The 25,843-nt window shown below is 45.7% G+C and overlaps 2 protein-coding genes across 2 annotated transcripts; both read left to right on the top strand.

The window, feature by feature from the left end:
• Positions 1-7,198: 7,198 nt before the first annotated feature.
• LOC130108523 (N-acetyltransferase 8-like) lies at positions 7,199-7,873 on the top strand. The gene has a single exon (XM_056275491.1). It carries the CDS (start codon positions 7,199-7,201, stop codon positions 7,871-7,873), a length of 675 nt encoding a protein of 224 aa, XP_056131466.1.
• A 12,874-nt stretch (positions 7,874-20,747) lies between these two features.
• On the top strand, positions 20,748-21,660 carry LOC130108478 (probable N-acetyltransferase CML1). The gene has a single exon (XM_056275424.1). It carries the CDS (start codon positions 20,748-20,750, stop codon positions 21,420-21,422), a length of 675 nt encoding a protein of 224 aa, XP_056131399.1. The 3' UTR covers positions 21,423-21,660.
• Positions 21,661-25,843: the final 4,183 nt, after the last annotated feature.

A 25,843-nucleotide genomic window follows, 5' to 3' on the forward strand; every position in this document is an offset into this window, starting at 1 on the left:
CCTGCTTCTGCCCTGGCTTGCAGTCAGCCTCGGTCAGACAACATGATGGTGAACGTATGCAGCCCTGCCTCCTTGTCCATACCTCCCACTGCTGTCCCAGGTTCAACTCCAGCTACCGAGCCTGGTGTTAAACAGGTCCTTCCTATCTCCAGACCATGGTCAAGCTCTACACCCCCGCCCAACCACTTCGCTCTGCTGCCTCAGGATGCCTGGTTGCCCTGTCGCTCAGAGGCCCCTGTTGCCGATCGACCCGGTCACGGCTCTTTTCTGTCCTGGCCCCACAGTGGTGGAATGAACTCCCCACTGATGTCAGGACAGCAGAGTCGCTGCCCATCTTTCGGCGCAGGTTAAAAACTCACCTCTTCGAGAACTACTACCCTGTTACTTGTTCTTAGCACTTATTGTATTCACTCATTTAAAAAAAAAACCAATTTCTTGCGCTTTTACTTTAGCACTGGTTTTGCTCTTAGATGCTTGTTTACATGCACTTATGACCTCTGATGACTAGTAAAATGATGCACTTATTGTAAGTCGCTTTGGATAAAAGCTTCGGCTAAATGACTGTAATGTAACTATGTTTGACAAGGTTCTGTCCCTGAGCAACACCTCACTTGCAATCAGTCAAAGGCCAGGCAGCCATCGCCAAGTCAACTGTCAGCTGGTCTGCCATCAGGCTGGCCAGCCCCGTAACCAGCAGGGTTATGAGCCCTTAACATGCAGAGTTTGTCATTCCAGGGACCACTCAACCCACACACACTGTAGACTTTATAGATTGTGCCTCAACTGTTTCAGTCCCAGTCATATGACACACGAGTGCCTGCAGACCTCCCGTTCCCCAGCCATGCCAACCCCTTCTCCCTCCAATGCTGATTTAAACCAGCCCGCCCGTGTCGTGAGAGGGGGTAGCATGAGGGGTAGCATGGGCGGTACTGGTGACACCCTCAGTGAAGAAGAGGATTTCGGTCAACCTACGTGAACTGCTGTAGTACTCTTTCTGATGACAAAACAGTAATTATTGTGGGGTCACACAGAGTGGAAGGAACTAGCGACCTGTTCTATGCTCCAGTGTCCAATGGGGGCCAGTCTTCTTTGAAGGGGGATGCTCGATTCAGGGAGCACTCTGCCTCAGTGTAGATGCAGAGTCCAAGCTTAGAGCCACTGGTGTTCTCCCTAGTCCTCAGCCTGTGCCCGAGAAGGTGGTCCTTGTTGGCTGTGGTGGCCTTGCGACACAACCCAGATGTATCTATGACTTGGACTTTGAGATTTATGGATCCAAGCTCATTGTGCCGACTTTCCTTGTTCCAGGGCAGAGGGATGAGCTTATCGTTGGAAGCAATGTTATCAGGCCCACAATACAGAGGATGAAGTCTGATGAGAAGTACTGGGACCACCTTGGACCCGGAGTGTGAGCAGTTTCTTCAGTTGCTCAGTTGCATCACTCGTTGGACTGGTGCTGAAATGCCCAACAGGGTTAGCACTGTCCGGCTATGACAGGCTGTCACCCTTGCACCACAACAGGAGTATCTTGTATGGGGAAAGTTGCCCAGTAGTGCCCCTGTGTCACCTGGGCGCACTATCATTGTGGAGCCCACCTCTTCCTGTTCAGCTCCTAAAGACATCATTATTGGACGGGTTATGGCACCCATGTGGGGAGATCGCTGCGTCCTGATGAAGATCCTCAACCTGACGAAAAGACATGTGACACTGCGCCGCAATGCAAGAGTGGCAGATGTATTTGCTTGTGTTGCGGTGGAGAATCTTCCGCTCTTCCAGTGGGTGAGTAGACCAGAGGCTTGTCAGACAGCAGATGCTGTCTTCAACTCGGATATCACCTCTGTTCCCTCTCAGCAGCTTAAGGGCTGCAGATTGGCAGACATTGACCTTGAAAGCTGCAACGTGTCAGATGAATGGAAACATCGGCTGGCTGATCTCGTGCTCACTTACCACGATATTTTCTCCAAGGACAAGCTGGACTGTGGGGAAGCAAAGGAGTTTGTCCACCGTATTCACCTCACTGATGATCGCCCCTTCCGGCTGCCCTATCGCCGTGTCCCTCCAGCTCACTATCATAAACTGAGAGGTGCTGTCTGAGATGGAGTTGAAAGGCGTCATCAGTAAGTCAGTCAGTGAATATGCCTCCCCGCTGATCCTAGTTTGGAAGAAGTCTGGAGACTCAAGGATGTGCACTGATTTTCGCTGGCTTAACTACAAGACCATCAAGGATGCTCACACGCTGCCCCATCAGGCCGACTGCCTTGCTGCCCTTGGTGGAAACGCCTTTTTCAGCACCATGGACTTCACATTGGGGTGCTACAACATACCACTCCATGAGTCTGACAGGTGGTACATGGCGTTTACGACACCCTTAGGCCTGTATGAATACAACAGACTTCCCCAGGGCCTGTGCAACAGTCCTGCATCCTTTATGCGAATGATGATCAGTGTCTTTGGTGACGTAAACTTCTCCAGTCTCCTATGTTATCTAGACAATCTGCTCGTCTTTGCTCCATCTGAGGAAGAAGCCCTGGAACGTCTGGAGACGGTCTTCTCACGTCTCAGAACCAACAACCTGAAGCTGGCGCACAAGAAGTGCCACTTTCTTCGCAGATCAGTGAGGTTTCTTGGCCACGTGTTGGACAGCAGTGGTGTCTCAGTTGACCAGGAGAAAGTGACGGTCATCTCAGCTTTCAGGAAGGAGGACCTCATGAATGATGACGGCTGCACTCCATCTCAGCGGAAGGTCAAATCCTTCCTTGGGATGTTGCTGTATTACCCGCATTTCATTCCTGACTGCTCTTACATCGCAAAACCACTCTACACACTGACTGCAGGGCAGAAGAGGAGAGCTAAAAGTCCCTTTAATAGGTGGAGAGCTAGTACATTCTGAGAGCTGACTCCTCAGGATTGGAGTCCTGTGTGTGAGAAAGCATTTGAAGATCTGAAAAGTGCACTCCTCAACAGTGTGGTGCTGGCACATCCAGACTTTGATAGGCCTTTCATCCTCTCCACTGATGCGTCTCTTGATGGTCTGGGTGCTGTCCTGCCCCAGGTGCCAGCTGGCGAGGAGAGAGCAAGACCCATCACTTTTGCAAGCAAAGCACTCAGTCGCAGTCAAGCCAACTATCCTGCTCACAGGCTGGAGTTCTTGGCTCTTAAGTGGGCAGTTTGCGATAAGTTCAACCACTGGCTCAAAGGCCACAGATTCACCGTCTGGTCAGACAATAATCCACTCAGATACATATTAACCAAGCCGAAGCTTGACGCCTGTGAGCAGCGTTGGGTCTCTAAACTGGCTCCGTATTCCTTTGATGTCAAACACATTCCAGGCAGGTTGAATGTGGTAGCGGACGCCCTTAGTAGGGACCCATTTGCGAAGCCTTTGAGAGAGCAACTGCTGTGCGAACCTTATTCTGAGCTGCTGGGCCAGGTCTGTGATGTCGATGATGGATGTGTGCAGGACACCTTCCACCTCAGCTGCCAGCCGCAGTCACTGTGAGGTCCCGCTACCTCTTCTGGCATTGAGGGTTCACTGTCTGAAGATGACGTCTCCTCTCTTCTCTCCTCTTTGGGTGAGTGGGACTCTGCTCCTATGCAGCGTGCAGCTTCTCTTGCTGACCACCTCAGCACCTTGGAACCTCCTGGTCAGGACTTGTTGCCTTTCTTGTCTCTCGCTGACCTTCAGTCCCACCGGCAACAGGACCCAGTCATCTCAAGGGTTGCTCACTATGTTGACAGAAAACACAGGCCCTCCAGATATGAACACTGCAATGAGAGTCAGCCAACTAACTCTGAGAGTTCTTAAACAGTGGGATAAACTCACATTCCTGGATGGCATCCTCTATAGGGTCACAAAGGACCCGTTGACCCAATGTAAGAGGTTTCAGTTTGTTGTGCCCGAGTCCCTGAAGGCACACACGTTGTCCGGTGTTCACGACCATGCTGGTCATCAAGGTCAGCCCCGCATGCTTTCTCTGGCTTGCCCGCGTTTCTTCTTGCATGACTTGGAGAAAGATGTCCACAATCATGTCAAGTGCTGCCATAGATGTGTTCTCAGCAAAACCCCTGAGCCTTCTGCAAGGGCCCCACTGGAGAGCATTAAGACCTCCGTTCCTCTGGAACTTGTTTGCATTGATTTTTGGTCAGCTGAAGACAATAACAACAAGTCTGTGGATGTTCTTGTGATCACCGATCACTTCACAAAGCTGGCACATGCTTTTCCCTGTCAGGACCAGACTGCCAAGAGGGTAGCCAGAAAGCTGTGGGATAACTTTTTCTGCATTTATGGCTTCCCTCAGCACCTCCATTCTGACCAGGGAGTGAACTTTGAAAGTGAGCTGATCACTGAGCTCTTCAAGTTGTCAGGAGTTGATAAGTCCCATACCTCGCCCTACCACCCTATGGGGCAGTGGTACTCAATAATTTTCTTAGGAGAGCCACTTATGAGTAAGACCATTCCTCAAAGAGCCACCGAGCTTGCAAAACATTTCGCAAATACAAAGCTACACACATAGGCTATACGTCTACCCATGATCCCACGCTGTTACGTAGCCTACGTTCTTTGACGTATCTTCAGTATGCTGCCATCTGCTGGATAATTCATTTCAATGTGCTAAAACAGTACACAAACGGAACCTACAGAAGTAAGTTATAGCTGCGTTCTTATTGTTATCAGTGGATCTATATGAGGCGCAAAACACTCGCGAGCCGCGTAAAGAGTAACACTGTGTATGGGGAATGGCAGTACAGAGAGGTTTAACCGCACCCTGGGCAACATGCTGAGATTTTTACCCCTCCATTCAAGCAGAAATGGTCGCAGAGGATCCAAACCATGACCTCTGTATATAACTGCACTGCGCATGAGACCACCGGATTTGCGCTTTTCTACCTGATGTTTGGGAGAGTCCCTAGGCTGCCGGTTGACCTTCTCTTCAAGAATGTACTCCATGATGTGTCAGTGTGTGACTATGATCCTATGTGAAGTCTCTTTTAGAGGACCTGCACTGTGTCATGGCAGTGGCTCAGAAGAACTGCACAGCTCAGCAGAGACATCAGTGTGACCAGTACAACAAACGGGTCAACGGTCAGCCTCTGTCTCTCGGTGACCAAGTGCTGCTGGGAAACAAGGGGATCAGAGGGAAACGTAAGCTTTCTGACAAGTGGGTGCCTGTTGTTTACACCGTGGTGGCCTCAAAACCTGCCCTGCATATCTACCGGATAAGGGATCAGGAGGGAAACGAACGAGTTTCTCACTGGAACCTGTTGCTCCAGGTCAACTTCCTGCCCCTGAATGAAGCCTTAGATGGTGATGCTTCTCCTATGTCCATGCCTGCCTCTAGTATGACCAATGCCCCTCTTACATCTGATTGGCACACAAGACTGAGATATCTGGATTGGACACTGAAGCTGTAACGGTTGAGCCATCCCTTGCTGGTTCCCTCTTGAGTGTTGATGACTGGGATGATGGCCGCACTGCCTCATGGGTCCATGAGCAGTTGTCCATTTCTGAGTGCTCTGGTTCAGACCGTTCGCCTCCTCCCTTTGTGACAGCCTCCCCTGTTTCTGATGATCCCGCCACTGCTGTGGATTCCCCAACAGCTGTCCCCACTCCTCTACCACAGCCATCACCTGGGCATTCCAATCCGACTCCGTCATCAAATGCCGATGGCCAATTTACTTCACAGTTTGGCAGAGTTATTAGGCCAGTGTGCCGTTTGATTGAGTCCATGGCACAACTTGAGTCCATTTTAGGGGATGAACCAAGCCCCCATGCTGTTACTCACGTGTGAGTCAGAGTGACATGCTACTGCCATGCTTTTGTTTTTGTTTTTTTCTTTTTAGGGTGTGTTCTTAGGCCACTCTTTATGTTGTCATGATATGTTGTGTGAAGCCCAACTTATTTATTTATTTATCCATTGTTTGGCCTGGGTATGTGTGGTGTATAAGGCACCTCACATTGTCTATGGAGTATGAAGAGTTCTTGTTAGGCGCCAAGCAGGTCTCTAATTATCTTATCCTTTAGATAGGAAGCTCATATAGCTGGTTCATTTCATTTTGTTGTTTGTTTTTTCTGTATGGCCAGTGTATTTGAAATGTGGACTGCTTTACGACCCAGAATTTTGTGCAATTCTAGGAGGGTGAGTGTAACAGAGTCATTTATTTTTAGGTATTATAATTACACAAAATCTGTGTATTATTAATGTGTATTATATGTGTTGTTAACCTGACATCCCCCTCTATAAATTATGCCGCCCGCCTTAATCGCGCACTTTTGTGTAATACATGCGAGACGTAAGCAACGCTGTTTTTTCCGTAAATTCTTTGTAGCTTAAACTTACTGTGTAGCACGCTAACATATTCCTATGTCATTTAATTTGTGTAGGGGCTGAAGAGCACATGTTACTATTGGCTGGAGGACTTTGATTCTTTTTATTTTAACCTTGTCAGAATAAACGGAGATTGCCGCCAAAGATATCCTGGTCTGGGCCAATTCTTCAAACACAATGCACATGAGGACGAACGGTTACAATAGCATACCTATAAAATGTCATAATGTTATGAACACTTGTACAAATAAAAAAAAAATCTAACAAATAATTATGATATGCCTATTGTAACAGAGAAGTCGGGTCTAGGGGTTAAGGGTTAGGCACGCAATACTAGTCCTAACCTGAAGTGTGTAGAAAAGATGAAAAACGAGGGAATAAATGGAAAGAAGGACTGATTTCCAAGAGGTGGGCTAGCTTACCAAGGTAGCAGGCTAGCAGTTAGCAGGTTCCTCCGACAAGGCCTCGGCCATATGCTTCCGTAAGTAGCGGCCTCCGTCTTGGTAAGTCAGTTCAGTTTAGGTTGATGGTCTTGAGCTGGAAAGGTGTAAACTTGTAGTGTCCTGAACCGCATGTTCAAAATGGCGTATCCTGAGGCATATGTATGCAAACTGCTGCCATTAACTAACTCCAGGGGATGCACCAGCACATCCCAGTGACGTCCCCTTATAAATGCTGCTTAGCCATGCCTCCAATCATTTCTCAATGAAAACCAGTCCAAGTATGTAAGAAAAGGAAGAGGAGGAAAAGGCAAATATAACTCCTATCGCTTCTAACACTATACTCGTGGAGGAATTTGGTGGTGTTAAAAAGTTTTCTCAAATTTCTCACTACTCCTCTCATTTCTATTTACCTGTCTTTTCTCTCTGTGTAGCATGAAGCCAGTGATTCGTCGATACCGTCCTGCGGACAAGAACGAGGTCCTCACTTTGTTCAGCAACGGCCCTCAAGAGCACATCAGGCCGTGTTTTTACAATGCCATCAGCAGCCCTCTCTACCTCAGCATCACCCTTGGTCTATCTGCTGGTGGCTACCTTCTCCTGGGATCTGTGCTAGTGGCATTGGTATTAGCAGGAGGCTGGCTTGGACTGGTCTACTACTGCTGCCATGAACTATATGCCAGCTTTGTCAGGGAGAGGCTCAGGACGGACATGCAGGACATCCCCGGGAACTATCTGACCATGCCGGATGACTGCTTCTTCGTGGCTGAGGCCGAGGTCAGTGGGAGGTCCCAGGTCGTGGCTATGGTGGCTGTGGTGGCCAAACAGAACAGAACAGAGAAGTATGGGGAACTGTTCAGGATGATTGTGTCTTCATCATGCCGACGGGTGGGCCTTGGTGCCAGGATGATCCAGACAGCGGTCAATTTCTGCAAGGAGCATGGCATCTCGAAAGTGGTCCTGGAGACCAGCTCGCCCCAAATTGCCGCTGTAGCCCTGTATGAGAAGACGGGATTCACTCATGTGCTCTCGCACACCAAAACACAAGATGCTGTTTGGATGATAAAGCTGGCCAGGGCGACCATTCTCTTAATGGAAAAACACCTATAAAGGTTAAAATTATCCCTATTATGTATCGTTTAGCCCCCTGCAGAACTCTCTTCTAGGGTTCTTGGTTTTAAAGGGAAACAATCACCATTTTCAATATTATATATCATTACCAGCAATAATACTAAGCAGTCCTCTGTGTGTCTCTGAGAAACTGCTGCAATTGTACAGGAAAAAAAAATCTGTTCAGATCAGTTCAGATCATGTGACTCATAGGTTAGAGGTCAACCAGGAAAAGACGGCAGTCTGCAAGAATTTCTTCATGCGTCAGAAAGAAAGTTCCGCTCTGTTTTTCTTTTAAGCTTGTGCCTTGGAGAGCCTTCGCTTGTAAGTTTGTTACCTTTTGTTTTGTTTTGTGCAAATGTGCATATTTATAATTTAGAATTCAAACGTTTGGATTAACAATGCTATTTGTGATAATTTCATTTGCTAAGATTAAAAATGGTAAGCTAAGCTAAATGTAGCTTCTTGTCGTAGCATGTGCATTTAGGCTATTTGTAAGCAAAGAGAATTCATTTGTGCTGTATTTTGAGAACAGTTTGTAACCAAAGCATTGTAACTTTGCCTTTACTTCCGTTTTGCAAAAAAGGAAAAAAGGAAAAGAAGAGAAAGGAGGACTCAGTAAAACACCTTAACTTCACTCCCGTGTTCGACTTTTCTCTGAATCCTGTTTGTTAGCTATCTGTCAGTTTTTGTGTAGATGAAACATGCATTAGGGACAGAATAATAACAAAGCAACCTCACAGCGGGTACAACAATTCAAGAAAAGAAAGCTTCACTTCAAGCATTCCTCATTCATTATCACGCTTCATACGCCTGGACGGAATCAGCATTACATGATGGCAGAGAAAACGCTTGAGACTGAAGATGCAATGGAGCAATGCCAAGCATTGGAGACAAGATCCTTCACCTCCATTTCAACAAATGGATCAAGAAGCTAATCAGCTAGCATAGCCGCTGCCAGACCACTCGAGCCAGGGCAGAATTCCTCAAGAAGGAATCTGAAGTTATGATTGAAAAGGCTCAATTAAAAGCGACAGAGGCTCATATGGAAGGGACTCTAGCAGCTCTAAAGCATGAAAATGAGGTATCTGCAGCCATTGCTGTTACAAAAGTTCTGGAGGCAGCAGTAGAAGGTGAGCATGGAGAAAAGAACTCAGATGTAAGAGAGGTCTCTGAACACACTCACGACTACATCCCATGTCAGTCCCAGCTAGGTACAACAACTCCTTTAGGGGTTGAACCATATCAACCACCTCTAGAGCCCATCATCCATGTATATTTAGACCTGAAACACCATTGAGGCAGTATCACTCTACAGCTCGAAATGTTAGAGCTCCTTGCAATACGCTTGATAATGATGATACAACACAGCAGCCTCAGAGGCCAACGCCAGTGATTCATCACAACTCTCCAGCACCACCATTCACGACCTCACCTATTAAGACTATACCACAGCCACCGCTCAACAAACACACCTATATAAGTGATGTTGTTAGGTACTTAGCATGCCATGAGCTTGTTAACTCAGGACTCACAATGTTTGATCATCGTCCTGAGAACTGGTGGGCATGGAAGTCATCTTTCACAATTGCCATAGAAGGATTGCACCTATCTGCTAGTGAGCAGCTAGACCTTTTGTCAAAATGGTTTGGAGAACAGTCTGCGCATCATGTGAGAAGGATTTGAGCCGTGCATGTAGGTAATCCTATTACGGGCCTAAGAATGGCTTGGGAGTGCCTGGAAGACTGCTATGGCTCCCCGGAGGTTTTTGAAAAGTCTCTCTTTGACAGGATTGACAGCTTTCCAAAGATCACTAATAAATACGCTGTAAAACTTAGGGAGCTTGGAGATCTCCTACAGGAGGTGGAATCTGCTAAATATGAAGGTTACTTACCCTGACTTACCTATCTGGACACCGCCCGTGGTGTAGCACCCATTGTAGACAAGTTACCTTATAGTCTTCAAGAGAAGTTGATGGCTCAAGGTTCCCAGTACAAAGTTGTACATCATGTTTCCTTTCCTCCATTCTCGTTCTTCTGTGACTTCACCTGCAGAGAGGCACGGACACACAATGATCCAAGCTTTGCTCTTTAATCAGGAAACCAAAGTTTATTGAAACTGGAGCAGGCAGCAAAGAGGCAAGGGAAAAGTTCAGTCTACACCCACAAGAGAGAGGTCTTGCCAAAAACTGTAAGTCAGACAAGCAGTTCAAGGAGAGATTTGGATGATGTTGACAAGAAATGCCCACTTCATAAGAAGCCCCATCCTCTCAAACGCTGCAAGGGGTTTAGAAGCAAGACTCTAGAGAAGTGCAAGACTTTCTTAAAAGAAATTGGTGTATGCTTCAGATGCTGTGCTACAACCACTCATCTGGCCAGGAACTACAAGGCAACCATCAAATGTAAGGAATGTGACAGTGATGCTCACATTACAGCCCTTCACCCAGGACCATCCCCTTTAACCTCAACTGAGCACGACAGGGAGGGAGACGCTGAAGCACCTCAACCTGCAATCACTTCTAAGTGTACTGAAGTCTGTGGAGATGGTAGAAGTACAAAGTCCTGTTCCAAGATCTGCCTAGCTAAGGTCTACCTAGAGGGCCACCAGAGAAGGAAATCAAGCTCTATGTAACCGTAGATGACCAGAGTAACAGATCGTTTGCCAGAACTGAGTTCTTCGTCAAGGGAGCAAACTCAGCATACACCGTACACACCTGTGCAGCGTGACAGAGACCACAGGGAGAAGGGCCACAGGTTTCATTATGGAATCCTTAGATGGCGCGACAAAGGTGAAACTGCCAACCCTGATTGAATGCAACAATATGTCAGATGACAGGGCTGAAATACCAACTCCTGAGGCAGCGTATCATGCTCACCTAAGGCCCATTGCTCACTGCATTCCAACACTGAATCCGGAAGCCAAGATACTTCTTCTCCTGGGTCGTGATATCCTCCAGGTCCACAAAGTGCGGGAGCAATGGAATGGACCCAACAACATCCCGTTCGCACAGACTTGACCAGGGTTGGGTTGTGGTAGGAGATGTCTGCCTAGGATCAGTGCACAAGCCTGCAGCTGTAAGTACCTACCACACTCATGTTCTTGACAATGGACGCCCTTCCTTTCTTCCTCCATGTCCCAACCGATTCTGCGTCAAGGAGAATTTCAGCATCAAGCCTCCGCCTGAAGTTTCTCTTGCATGCAATACCCTTATCTTTGACGACTATGCCATAGAAAGCACCATCTTTGAATGGTCAGAGAACAATGACAAAGTGGAACTGTCTATCGAAGACAGTCTCTTTTTGGAAATCATGGATAGAGAGATGCTCATGGATGACAGCAACAGTTGGGTGGTGCCACTACCATTCAGAACACCACGCTAGCGGTTCCCCAACAACAGAGACCAGGCATTAACACGCCTTGCTTCTCTTCTACGCACACTGGAAAAGAAGCCTGAGATGAAGACTCACTTCATCACCTTCATGCAGAACATCTTTGATCGTGAACATGCTGAGGCAAGAAGGCCAGGAGTGTTGGTACTTACCTATCTTTAGGCTGGACTACCAACAGAAGCAAGATCAAATCAGCGTTGTCTTCGACTCCAGCGCGCAAAAGCAAGGCATCTCGCTAAATGACGTTCTTCTTTCTGGTCCAGACTTAAACAGCAGTCTACTTGGAGTTCTACTGCGTTTCAGACGGGAACTAGTGGCTGTGACTGCAGACATCGAGCAGATGTTCCACCGTTTCATTGTATGAGAGGACAGCAGAGATTTCGTTCGTTTTCTCTGGTTCAAGGACAATGACACCAGTAAAGAGACCATCGAATACCGCATGAGGGTGCACGTATTCAGGAACAGTCCATCTCCTGCTGTGGCCAGTTATGGTCTCCGACGCACAGCTGCCCACGGTGAAGAGGAGTATGGTTTAGATGCCAAGTGCTTTGTTGAGAGAGGGTTTTATGTTGATGACGGACTTCTGTCAATGCCCACAGCTGCTGAAGCTATCGACCTGTTAGCACAGACACAGGAGATGCCAGCCACCACAAAATCCAACACAGCCTTGGATTTTGCTGGGATCTGAAGAAGGACATATTTACCTTCCGTGTAGCTGACACCGAGAAGCATTTTACATGCAGAGGGATACTCGCTACTGTCAATAGTCTCTTCGACCCACTCGGGTTTGTCGCACCCATCACCATCCAGGGAACGTTCCTGCTAGGGGAATTATCAAGTCCGGCTCTTGACTGGGATTCCCCCCTTCCTGAAGATAAGATAGAAGAATGGAACATCTGGAGGAAATCACTGCATGAGCTCAAGCAGCTGGAGATTCCCAGACCATATGCTGCCACCACCCTCTCTACAGCTCTGAGAAAGTAACTTTACATTTTCTCAGATGCTTCTGTCAAAGCGATTGAGACAGTAGCATATCTCCATGTCATCGACAGAGAAGGAGCATGTCACACTGGATTTGTCCTTGGTAAAGCGAAGCTAGCTCCACAAGCTGCTCATACCATTCCCACACTGGAACTGGGAGCTTCAGTTCTAGCTGCAGAGATAGAGATGGTCACAAGTGAACTGGGCTTCACCCCAGATGCCGTGGAGTTCTATACGGATGGCAGAGTTGTCCTGGGATACAGCTATAACAAGACTAGACGTTTCTACATAAACGTCAGTAACATAGTGCAGCGTATCAGGAAGGTCTCAAGCCCAGCACAATGGCATTATGTCTCTGCAATATCCTGACCCAAATGTTTGATAACATGTCAAAGGAGTGCGAGGGAACATAATACTTGACTGTGCAGACCAATACCAGCATATGCAGTATCAAGTCATTAGTCCATTCCACAGGGTTAGACAGAGAGGATGCCGTTCTTGTTGATGTTGTAGTCTGTTCCGTTCGACAAACAGTAGAGGGCGCCATTTATCTCTTTATCTAACTGTGAAGTAGCGCCTCAAATTGCCTGCAGTGCTGCTGGTTGTTTGAATGAACAAACAGTAGGTGGCGATGCCATCTGAGACAGTTAACGGCTGAAAAGGTATCAAAAATTGTCATCTTGGATCACTTGGGCAAAGCGAGGGTGAAATTATGTTAAGTTTGTCAGATATTGTAAACAAACCAGGGGCGATGTTTCCACAAATTTGATAAGTTGTGTAGTTTCACTGAATTAACCTGATAACTAGTTTCACCAGAAAAACAGTGTGGTTTCTCTCAAACAGCACATACTTACATGAAATAGAAACAGACCCGGTAGTGTTGGGCAGATTTAAAATGCTATGTCTGCCATGCTGTTTACTCGCAGTGTAGAATGATATGATTGTCCCCCATCATCACAATAGTATCTAATTAGTGCTGTATAGCATTTGTGTACGTTTTCCACAATTGACTTGGTGCAAATGTAATCTTAGGCTATGTTGGGGATCATGTATTAAACCATATTGTGTATCTGCTCTGTAATGTTCCTTGATTTGTCAGTAGACTACAGGGAAAAAAATAATCGTAGAAACAATAAAAAAAGACCTTTTTCTTCTATTTGTATGTTTGAAGATAGTTAACTGGCTCTGAGGGCACATATACAATTTCGCACACTCCCAGTAAACTTATGGGCAATTTAGATTCCACACTTCAACTTGTCTTTGGACTGCAGCTAGTACCACCTTTTGTATGTGTAAAATCCACATGAAGCCTTGATTTGATATCCAAGTACCCCCAAGTTACTTGAATATGTATAAGATCAGGGTACCAGCAGAGAGGGAGGTTTACTTGACTGCCCATCATTACATGATAATGACTCATAGGAGACAAGGTCTTCTTTTCAAGGGCAGTCATTAAATATTGCCCTTAAAGAACCAATGTGTAGGCTTTAGGGGGATATGATATTCATAATTATATTTCATTAGTGTAGTGAAACTACGAATCATGGGCCCTTCATATCTACATAGAAAACAGGTCCTCTTCCATGGAGCCCACCAATCTCAATGCAATTTATTTGATAGCTTAAGCTAGAACATTCCCATGGGCAAAGTTACCAACATAAGTAACAATTTTCCCCATGTCAATGTTCAAAAATACCCAATTACTACCAGGACTGTAATTTTACATTTATGCGCCAAAACTAGAATCTATCTAAATCTATCTATCTGTCTAATCTATCTAAAGAAACCTCATCACTTGAAGTATTATGGCTACTCGATGAAGTCATAGACGATGATATAATTTTGAAAGTAGCTACTGGCACCTGAAGGCCACCATAGCATCCCCTACACACTTGGAAAGGGAGGGGTCTTCAGTTGGTTGCAATCTAACCTCATGGCTAAATGCCACTTAATGCTACGCTCTGGTCCTTTTAAGTCCTCACAATTGTTTCCTAGTGTCATATATACATATACAGCAGAGAGCCGCAGGCAGGCCAGGAAAGACCATGCCAGCTACTCCCACTATCCCATTCCCACACTGCCAAAGAACATTCAGGATGCAGATTGGACTAACCAGCCATCTTCTCACCCACAGAATTCGGCCCATACAGGATGACTAGATGGTTCTCGTCGCTGCAACGGACGAACAACAACATATACCTTATACCTTTAGTATACATAGCCTAGATCAGAGTAGCCAAAATGGGCTAAACTGATCCTGCATCTGTGTGGAAAGGCCTGCAGGACATCACCAACTACAGGAAACCATCCCCCCACACTGCAGAGAACCATCAAATGGTTGATGATCTGAACATGTTTTACTGCAGGTTTGATAATCCACTCTCGCACCCCTCATCCTCTCCGGCCACATCACACAACCAACTGTACCCCCAGCCAGCCCCTCACCGCTCCCCACTGACCTCCTCACACACACACATACCTGCACTCAGGAACTCAAAGAGGATGTGAGTCAGCTCTTCCAGAGACAGAAGACCAGGAAGGCACCAGGCCCAGACGCTGTGTCTCCCTCCTGCCTGAAAGTCTGTGCTGATCAGCTGGCCCCTATCATCACACGGATCTTTAACATATCACTGGAGCTGTGTGAAGTCCCCTCCTGCTTCAAAAGCTCCACTATCATCCCAGTCCCCAAGAAACCCTGTATCTCAGGATTAATAAATACAAGCCCATCACCCTGACATCTGTGGTCATGAAATCCTTTGAAAGACTGGTGTTGGCCCACCTGAAGGACATCACAGGCTCCCTCTCGACCTCCTGTAGTTTGCCTACCAAGTAAACAGGTCAGTGGATAATGCAGTCAATATGGGATTGCACTACATCTTCCAACACCTCGACTCCCCAGGGACATGTGCAAGGGTCCTGTTTATGGACTTCAGCTCAGTGTTCAACACCATTGTCCCAGACATCCTCCACTCCCAAACTTACCCGGCTCACGGTACCAGCCCCCATCTGCCAGTGGATTAAAGACTTCCTGACAGACAGGAGGCAGCTGGTGAGGCTGGGAAAAATCTAATCCAGCACCCGGACAGTCAACACTGGTGCCCCCCAGGGATGTGTGCTCTCCCATCTACTCTTCTCCCTCTACACAAATGACTGCACCTCAGGTGACCCGTCTGTTAAGCTCCTGAAGTTTGCAGACAACACAAGCATCATTGTCCTTATCCGGGATGGTGACAAGTCTGCATATAGATGGGCGGTTGATCAGTTGGCCCTCTGGTTCGGCCATAACAACCTGGAGCTAAACATGCTCAAAACTGTGGCGATGACAATGGACTTCAGGAGGAGCCCCCCCAACACTGCCCCCCTCACCATACTCAACAGCAATGCGTCTGCTGTGGAAATGATTAATGAGACAACTGAAACAAATTAGCGCTGTTCTGCAGGATGGCAATGTCAGTCCATTCAAGATTTATACATTGTGGTCAAAATCTACCTGTACCATAGCCCAGCGAGAATTCACACTGAGGACAAATTCAAGCAACACACTAACGTATGAATCCATGTGTTACGCCAGTGTGCTAACCTGTAAGTGGTTACCATAGAGGACATCAGGATGTCATGAATCCAGAGGCCCATCTCACAAACAATAAAAGCATTACCTCGACGATCTATTGGAGAGTCTACTTTCAGCGTGCCGGCATGTCATCGGGGTTATCAGCTGGTCACCTACCAAACTCAACGATGTTTTGCCACAACATCTGAAGAGGGATCGCTGGCACATTCCAGTAGGCCCCAGAAGAAAGCAAAGCTTACAATACTGTCACATCCCTGCACTCCTACCACGCAAAACACTGCATGTTAGTCTCTAAAGATCTTAGGGAAACCCTAATTTTTATCATCACCATTCTAAAACACTGTTAATGTTTCTAAAGTGAATGGCGGTTTTTAAACATTTTCCCAACGCTCCAAAACGCCATGTCACAATCGAGAAAATATTTAGCAAATTCAAGTGAGAAAATCCTTAAAACAAGCAAAATAATCTGCCACTGCAGTGAAATATTTCCACCGAGTAAGATTTCATGAAAAGTTATTCTTATACCGAACATTCTCACATAGTTCTTGATGAATAAACGATTTGTGTTTTTAAGACTGTCAGACTTGCTCATATAAACCACAGTGCAGCAAACATACAAGCAATTAAATGAACACAGCCAGTCAAGCAGATTGCCAAGCAGCGCTCTGATAAATGCCCAGCAAAACCAGGAGGCTTTGGCCCCAGTAAGCAAATCCACCAGGTAGTTAAAGGTTAAAGCTACAAGGTATAAACAACCAGATATAGTATGTCAGACAGCTCACGGAGGTCTAAAAATCCAACAGCAACAATGGCTAGACTTCAAGTCCAACCCTATTATTTCGTTACGTGGTGGGAAAAGTATTGACAGAACCATCGCTGGTGTTTGTGTTTCACTTCAGATGGATCGCTGGGATTTCAAACACCAATGAAATAACCAATATGACGTCAGCAAATTAAACCGGTAAGTTAACCAAGAAAGACCAGGATTGTAGCCCTAACCCTTCATCTAAGTCTAATCAGAATCGACTCTTACTCTCCAAACCTAACCCAACACCAGACAGACCCAGAGACCCCGGCATTCTTCTGAACGGTAAGCTAAATGATCCTGAATGACCATATTTCAGCATTTTGCATTCTCATCGCATTATTGTAGACCACAGAAGATGGTGAGAGTAGTAAATCCATATACCCGACTCAAACACTTGGGTGGCTTAGCGGGTTAAGTCACGTAATAGTGGGGACGTAATAGTTTTAACTGCTCACATAATCACAACACATACACACCGTGTTATTTCAACTTTTTGATGTGAATACAATTTTCAAATTATTCCATGTAGATCCTGTCCTAATACTAATAAATGCACTGAACTGCATTTTCATGTAAAAAAAAAGATTATATAACACTGTAAACAAAGTTTGATTGATGATATCTAATTAACTACCCCACAAATCTCTGCTATAGATACGCAAAGAGGCCACTAGCACGACATTGTGTTTGTTTAGTCCTTGTTCAGCTTTGTTGTTAAGGCACTTTTCACTACCAAAACAGCGTAATTACTTAAAGCTACAGATTCTCCCCAATTGAACTTGGCCAATTACCCCACTCTACCGAGCCGTCGCTGCTCCACCCCCCTCTGCCGATCCGGGGAGAGTTGCAGACTACCACATGCCTCCTCCGATACATGTGGAGTCGCCAGGCACGTCTTTTCACCTGACAGTGAGGAGTTTCGCCAGGGGGGACGTAGCGCGTGGGAGGATCACGCTATTCCCCCCAGTTCCCCCTCCCCTTTGAGCATGCAACCCGACCGACCACAGGAGGCGCTAGTGCAGCGACCAAGATACACACCCACATCCGGCTTCCCATCCGCAGACACGGCCAACTGTGTCTGTAGGGACGCCCGACCAAGCCGGGGGTAACAAGGGGTTTCGAAACGGCGATCCCCGTTACGCCACCCAGACGCCAAAGCTATAGATTTTCATGGAAAACATAAACACTTGAGGTAACAGTCAGTAGGACTAATGACTCAGTAGACTGGCGTGAGGTTACTCCCCTTACAAAAAATAGTTCATTCAAGTGTACTGTGAGTATACTTATGTGGCTGGTTATTTTCTTGCCCGGTGTGGGATTCGATACGAGGTGTACTGCACCACAAAGCGACATCACTAACCGCTCGGCTAAAGGGTCAGACTATTAGTAGTTTACACTTATTTGAAAATAAAAATCAGTGAGTATACTTTCAGTTTCCTTTTTAAGTACTTATCAGAGGTATCCTAAACAAAATTAAATTCGAGTATACTTAAAAGTATACTCGAACTTTACTTTGTGTCCGTGTGCGGGGTTTGAATGACTACAGAGCCGAAAGAAACGTGTTTAACCCGCACGATGACGTTCAGAACCCGGAAGTCTTAACAAAAGAGTGGGGAAATTGAGACGTCAGCGTACGGAGGCCAGGCATTGGTCAGTGTTTGGCATGGGGGCGGGGCTAAGAAGCGGATGGGAGTTCGCATGTGGGAAAGTGGGCTTGCTGGGCATCAAGTGTGTGCACATTTCGCCATTACACATCCCCCCCCCTTTGTTCTTTTGACATGAATTTGACCTCTCTGAAGCACAACCCCATTTCCCCCATTTGTGCAGCGTTGTTGTTACGAGGGGAGGGAGGAGGAAGGGGGGGGGCTGTGGGGGAAGTTTGCAAGACGCGGCTGTCAATGCAACACTAGAGCGCTTTTAAAGTGTAAGCTGTGCCGCGGTATGTTCGGCCCATGTGTCGCCTAGAGAAAGGCCATAAAGGGGGGCAAAACCGCTGAGATTTCTATCAGTCATCTGGCGCCGCAGATCAAAGGTACGCTTTGTTTTTCTCACTTTCGCCTTTTGTGCAGACCGCGCTCACCTTCTACCAGTGTGTCGCATGTATACACGTCTCTAATCACGTCATCGGTTCCTCTGAGAAAGCGGTATGCTGCACTTTCTGCAGCAAAGTTAAATGCATCGATTCGGGGTTTGTTTGTGTAACGAGGAGTAGGCGTGGGGGGGGGGGGGTAGTATATGCATGTAGACCTCTACTGACCTGTTGAGATCTGTTGCACAGAACGTGATATGTCATGGTTTTCTGTTAGAGTGTGCAGATGTAAATAAACTGCACTTTGAACCGACATAAAGTACAGTAAGGTTGGGTGTAGTGGACAAGGACGACTAGTTTGGCTGCAGACTGACGGAACAGACATCTGCACCGCCTGGGTTTTTTTTAGTCGAGGTTGATCCGGGGCGCCAGACGGAGGGGAAAGCGTTTGCAGTCGTCTTTTTCACAGTAAGAAGCCCTTTTCTCAGTGATACACAATGGAGATTGGACTCAGTCCAGGCTGTCCCGTTTCGTTGTGGTTGGACAATCCAACTGCATGATTCCGCTAGGCCTCTAAATGCGATGGACTTCAGTTAATATCTGTCATATGAAGACCCAGGTAGCATCCGGATGTGGGCCGCTTAAGGCAATGATGCGGCACTAATGGCCTTCTGGCTCTGACAAAATGGATGTGAGCCTGAAGTGGCCCACATGTATAATAGCAAATCTGGCTCAAATATGTCAAATCAAATGTGGGTCTTTTTTTGTGGCAAAGATGCGGCGCTCTGGGCAACATGTAATCTGGATGTGACCCTGAAGTGGCCCGTGTGGTAAATGGTGAATATGGCCCAAATATCACAAATATGGGCCACCTTTGGCAAATATGTGGCACATGCGGCATTGCTATGGCCTGGTTCTGGCCCAGATCTGGCAAACGGGAGCGGACCGCCCAAGTGCTCTCATTCCACGCGGTATGTGGGCCGGATGAAAGGGTCCGGGCCACAGCAATTTTGCTATCTGGGCACGGAGGTCTTTGCATCAGCATCACTTTTAATTGGCCAGGTGTGTTTCCACATTCAAGGAATTTGTGTGGGTTTGGCTCACATGGATCAACATCAGACGATACACAATATGCAGCAACAGCAACAAGGTTGGTGTAAGGGAGGTTAAAGAGTACTTATACAGTTTGGTAGGGATTAACAAACTGTTATGCACAGGTTGCAGAGGATTGACCTGAGGGTTAAATATTGCACTATAACACACACACATACACGTACAATATACAGTACACACACTTGACTGGGTATAGAAATAGATGACTATACCGTGTGGAAATTAACGAGTTGTCGGGTACATATTAATCTAGTACAGATAAAGAAAATACAATATACTGTAGTGAAATTGTACAGTGCTATATAAATATGGTGTTGCTTAACAGACAGAGTATAGTCAGTATTGCATTGAAATTGAAATGCTCTAATTGTTTCTAACTGAATATGATAGTCACACTTTTTTTTTTAAAACCTGGCAGATATCATATTAACCATTCAAATACACAAAAGAATGTGTGAAAGTCGGGTGAGACATCACTCCTGTTAGGAATGTGCATTAATGCTGATTTTGCGTCACTGCACCTCAAACCTGTCAACACCCCAGTGAAGGTTTTTATGAGGGAGGACCCTAACGTGTGTGCCAACACCGTGACTATTAGAGCCCCGAGTTGCTCGACAGACAATGAAAGGTGATGATGGTGAGAGTGCTAATTCCTCAGAAAAGTGAGGGGGTTTTGTTTTCGGGCGGCACGGTGGCCCAGCGGTTGGCACTGTTGCCTCACAGCGAAAAGGTCCTGGGTTCGAACCGCAGGCCATCCCAGGTCCTCTCTACATTGAGAACTCTTTCCAACCCCCCTCGATACATATTGGTTTGGTTTGTTTACGACCTGAATTTGAACCCAGGACCTTTTTGCTTTGAGACACCAGTGGTGACCACCAAGCCACTGTGCCATCTGTATACCATAGACTTGCCTCATATACGTATATCAAATTTCTCACTGCTCGTCTCATTTGTATTTACCTGTCTTTTCTCTCCGTGTAGTCATGAAGCCGGTGATTCGTCGATACCGTCCCGCGGACAAGAACAAGGTCCTCACCTTGTTCAGCAACGGCATTCAAGAGCACATCAGGCCGTGTTTTTACAACGCCATCAGCAGCCCTCTCTACCTCAGCATCACCCTTGGTCTGTCTGCTGGTGGCTACCTCCTCCTGGGATCTGTGCTAGTGGCACTGTTATTAGCAGGAGCCTGGCTGGGACTGGTCTACTACTGCTGCCATGAACTATATGCCGGCTTTGTCAGGGAGAGGCTCAGGACAGACATGCGGGACATCCCTGGGAACTATCTGACGATGCCGGATGACTGCTTCTTCGTGGCTGAGGCCGAGGTCAGCGGGAGGTCCCAGGTCGTGGCTGTGGTGGCTGTTCAGGCCAAACAGAACAAAACCGAGAGGTACGGGGAACTGTTCAGGATGATTGTGTCTTCATCATGCCGACGGGTGGGCCTTGGTGCCATGATGACTCAGACGGCGGTCAATTTCTGCAAGGAGCGTGGCGTCTCCAAAGTGGTCCTGGAGACCAGCTCCACCCAGACTGCCGCTGTGGCCCTGTATGAGAAGATGGGATTCACTCACGTGCTCTCGCACACCAAAACACAGACTCCTTATTGGATGATAAAGCTGGCCAGGGTGACCATTCTCTTAATGGAAAAACAGTTATAAAGGTTAAAATTACCCCTATTATGTATCGTTTAGGCCCCTGCAGAACTCTCTTCCAAGCGTTCATGGTTTTAAAGGGAAACAATCACCATTTTCAATGTTATATATCTCTATCTGTTGCAGGGATCATTACCAGCAATAATACTGAGCAGTCCTCTGTGTGTCTCTGAGGAACGGCTGCAATTGTACAGGGAAAAAATCTGTGAATCACTGCCTTCACGTGGGATTTGGTGGCATTCACTACAATGCCAAGGTCAAGGTAATCTTTATTATCCCCAAGGGGCAATTTGCTGCACAGCCAGCAGTAAACACAATAAACATCAACGATCAACACACACCAATCGACACACCAAACAATTCACACAAAGAAACATCGAATTACATAACACCATTCAAAAGGCCAATAGCAGCGGGAACAAATGAATTCTTAAATCTATCGACCCTGCATCTCGGCAGATTATATCTGTGACCAGATGGAAGCAACCTAAACTCGATGAACAAGGGGTGACTCAGGTCATCAAGAATTGACCGGGCCTTCTTTGTGGCTCTGACTTTGTACACATGGGAGAGGTCATCTAGATTTGTGCCTGCAGTTTTCCTGCACATCTTAACAATTCCTTCCAACTGGTTCCCGTTTTTCAAGGCAAGTGACCCAAACCAGCAAACAAAACAGACAGTTAGAACAGACTCGATAAAACAAGAATAAAACATTCTCATAATTGTGGTGACAACACGCCACAAATACATGCGCTGATGGGCCTTCGCACAAACATTGTCAGTATTTGGTTCAAAGGTTAACTTATTATCAATTATTGCCCCAAGACAGTTACACTGTAGGACAGATTCAACTGCCTGGCCATGAATAACAGCAGGATGACTAAGTGAAGGCTTCTTCCTAAAGTCAATAATCATTTCCTTTTTTCTGGACACATTTATTTCCAAGAAGGAGCGTTTACACCCATCAATAAAGTCCTCCCCCGCTGGACCGTGGTCAGTTTCATCAATACTGTGCAGGGACACAATAACGGCGTCATCCGTGAACTTGATGATGTGTCTGCTCCCATAATGACACTAACTCATTTGTGTATAAAACAAAAGTGGTGAGAGGACACCCCTGGGGGGAACCGGGGGAAGACAAAAGGGCATCATATAAAACGCTACTGACTTTCACCTTTTGAGACCTGTCAGTTAAAAAGAACAACATATTAATTCAGGGTCAATGTTGTGGTTGCTGGTAAGCACAACGGCTGGATGTAGCAAACCAGGAAGTAAAGACCTGAGCACCCCAAGTATGATTTTTTTTTTCAGAAAATTTCACGCTAAAAATTAGATGCGCCTTCGCATTTTGTCCATCGTTTACGCCAACTCCATAAAAGTCATCCGTCACCCAAGTTTTTTTTTCCTCATCTGTCCATAAGATTTTGTTTTTTAGAGTAGTTGGACCATGATGATGAATTTAAAAACGGATACAAAAAAATTCAGACTTGCATTTGGTGTGCAAAGGCCTGTTGTAGTTTTCACATTCATAGATGGTCCTCCAGTGACATCAACGGCCGACACTTATGCACAGTTTCAGCAGCGTCTCAGAGACACCGATGACTGCTCAGTATTATGGCCGATAATGGACTGTCCTCCCTACAACATATCGTAATGTTGAGAAGTGACTGCATCCCTTTAAGCACCTGGTTGGCTGTTGCTTGACTAAAACTAAAAAAGTGATCGACAGATTAATCAGACTGTCAAAATGTTCTGGCTCACGTTTCATGTTAAATTCAAAATATGGAAGAAATAACTACGCTCTACGCTGAATAATTAGATTTTTTTTTTATGCTTTTCAACCTCTTTGTAAAAGCCACTGGCATACATTGACTGTAGATATTTTATAGGTCATTACTAATTAGCACAAGCTCGGGGAGTAATGGAATACAGTAGTGGGCATTACAAAATCAGGATACAAAAAAATGTGTTACTATTCCAACACAGCTGCAGAAAAAAAAAAAACAATCAGAAAACAATCAGATTACTGACACCATATTTGTAAACGGGGATTATTTTTCAGGTTACATTTTAAAAATAATATAAAATGCTTTTTATATTGCCACCCGTCCGTCCCTTTAAATAAGGATTCGTCCTGTATTTTAGAAGGAAATGATGCGTCGTCCCTCGCTGGACCGATACGGAGTGTGATTTGTTCTGTATTGTCACGACTGGGGAAGGGAGAAACATGCAGGCAGTGTCTCCGTATTTCTTCCTTCTCCGTCACCTGAAAACCACAGTGGTTTACCAGAGCACTTTCCCCGGTGCACCAGGGGCACATGAGCTAAAATTGTACATGTATTATCACGTCAAATAATGTAATTTTGTTAATAAAAAAACAGTACTATTGTACAATAGTACATTATGTTCACTGAATTTATTTTGTGTGTTGCTTTTGTTTGCCAATAAAGTACTTAACCGAGACATTATGTAGCTAAATGTGTTTTCTAGAGACATTACTCTGACAGGCCTACTTACTGTAGGCAGGTGCCTAGCCTACTGTATACACCCTTTCACATGAACCTTTCATGGCTGGCACATTCTGAACAAAAACCACACTGTGTGCATCCATACAATCAGGGAAATTGTTATTTTCTTAAAAAAGAAAAAAGCATCCTTTTCCAATGAGGTGTGGATCATGGGGTCTGGGTAGGCGGTGGTGGGAGCTGAGATGGGATAGGGTTAAATGTCCCTTATTTCTCTGAGCTAAAGGAGGCAACCCTACTGACGGGCTGCCCAAATGTGTCTCCATGGCTCCTTGTTTTACTCTGGCTTGCATGTAGGTTGATCAGATGCCAAAAAAAAACAAATGTGGGACAAATGGTGTGTTTGTGTGGGACAATGTGAGATAAGTATAGACACAGCCTATACTTTAATGTGGAATCCATTGGTCTAATGCCTGAATTTATTTTATGATCTTCTTTTTGACACCTGATTTTTTTTTTTGATTAATCAAATACTGTGGATACTCTTCATTCATGTAGCAGGCCTAACAGAGAGGGTGGGTGGGTGGGTGTGCCTTTAATCTATGCGTAGAACTAAAACAGCATTGTCTGTTTGCATAATGATTTGGCAGAATTTTACGTCGGATGCCCTTTCTGACACAATCACTAACCCTATGGACGGGGGCACAGGTAAAGCACTGGATGCCATCCCGGTATTCATGGACTTACGCCCATGCCATATTTAGGATCGACAATTCAGACAGAAGGAAGTCAAGAAAAGGACACAATCTGGTTGGAATTCATGGAGAGAGGTAGCTGGAGTACTTTGTGACAAAAGAAGGCTGTTGAGGGTAAAAGGCAAAGTATACAACTCAATGGTTAGGCCTGCCATGCTCTATGGTATGGAAGCAGTGACAATAACAGAGAGGCTAGAATCTATATTACGGGTAGCAGAGATGAACATGCTGCGCTGGTCCTTGGGAGTGACTAGAAAAGACCGGGAGAGAAAGGAAGTGAGAGCTACGTACAAGATCAGAGGAATGGATGAGAAGTTGAGAGAGACAAGATCGAGATGGTTTGGACATGTACAGAGCGGAGACATAGTCTATAGGAAGAAGGTATTGGACCTGGAAATACCTTTCCAAAGAAAAGGAGGAAGACAAAGGAAAAGATGGAGAGACCAGACAGAGGAGGACATGAGAAGGTTGGACTGTGGGACAGGGATGCATTAGACAGAAAGCTACGGAGGGCAAAAATCCACTGTGGCAACACCTGAGAAACAGGGAATAAGCCGAAGGAAGAAGAAGCATTTTCTGTTTGCCTTTTCGCTACACGTTTTGATGCTTAAAAGCTTGTTGCCCCCATTGTCCTCTCTAAGGTTACATTGTTTTGTTGTCTTACAAAATGCACTTAAGTAAAAGTAATTTTATTGATATCTTTTTTTTTTCATATTTGGCATTGAGGTATTCCAAAAGTAACTGAAGGTAACCAGATTACATTACTTAACATCGTGATACGTAGAGTAAGTTATTGAAATACATTTTTCAAAAGGTAATCTGTAATCGTAATGGAATACATTTATAAAGTAACCCTTCCCGACTCTGACTTAACATTGAGACATTTAGAAATAAATAAAAGAAGGACCGTTAATGAACTTACTCTCCCAGCCTGTTGGGTCATTTTGTGTCATTTGCAGCTTCATTGGTACAAAGTGCTATTTAAAATATAATGTTTTTGCTTTGTCACTGCAGTCCTTTCAAAAACAGTGTGCTTTTATGAAGCGAGAAAAATGGGTAAGAGTTGGCTAGTCCTTTTCATAGTTTCTAATTACTATTTAGAAACCCAACAGTGAACTGGTAGCCCATTCCCATTCCCACAGAGTGATTTGTAGAGAAAAATAACGGTCCAAAATTGTAATCATGGCCATATTGCATCAGTGCTCTC

This window comes from Lampris incognitus, chromosome 2 (genome assembly GCF_029633865.1).
Source record: "Lampris incognitus isolate fLamInc1 chromosome 2, fLamInc1.hap2, whole genome shotgun sequence".
NCBI lineage: Eukaryota > Metazoa > Chordata > Actinopteri > Lampriformes > Lampridae > Lampris > Lampris incognitus.

Coding starts and splice junctions, on each gene's coding strand:
- LOC130108523 (XM_056275491.1), top strand. CDS start 7,199: ATGAAGCCAGTGATTCGTCGATACCGTCCTGCGGACAAGAACGAGGTC.
- LOC130108478 (XM_056275424.1), top strand. CDS start 20,748: ATGAAGCCGGTGATTCGTCGATACCGTCCCGCGGACAAGAACAAGGTC.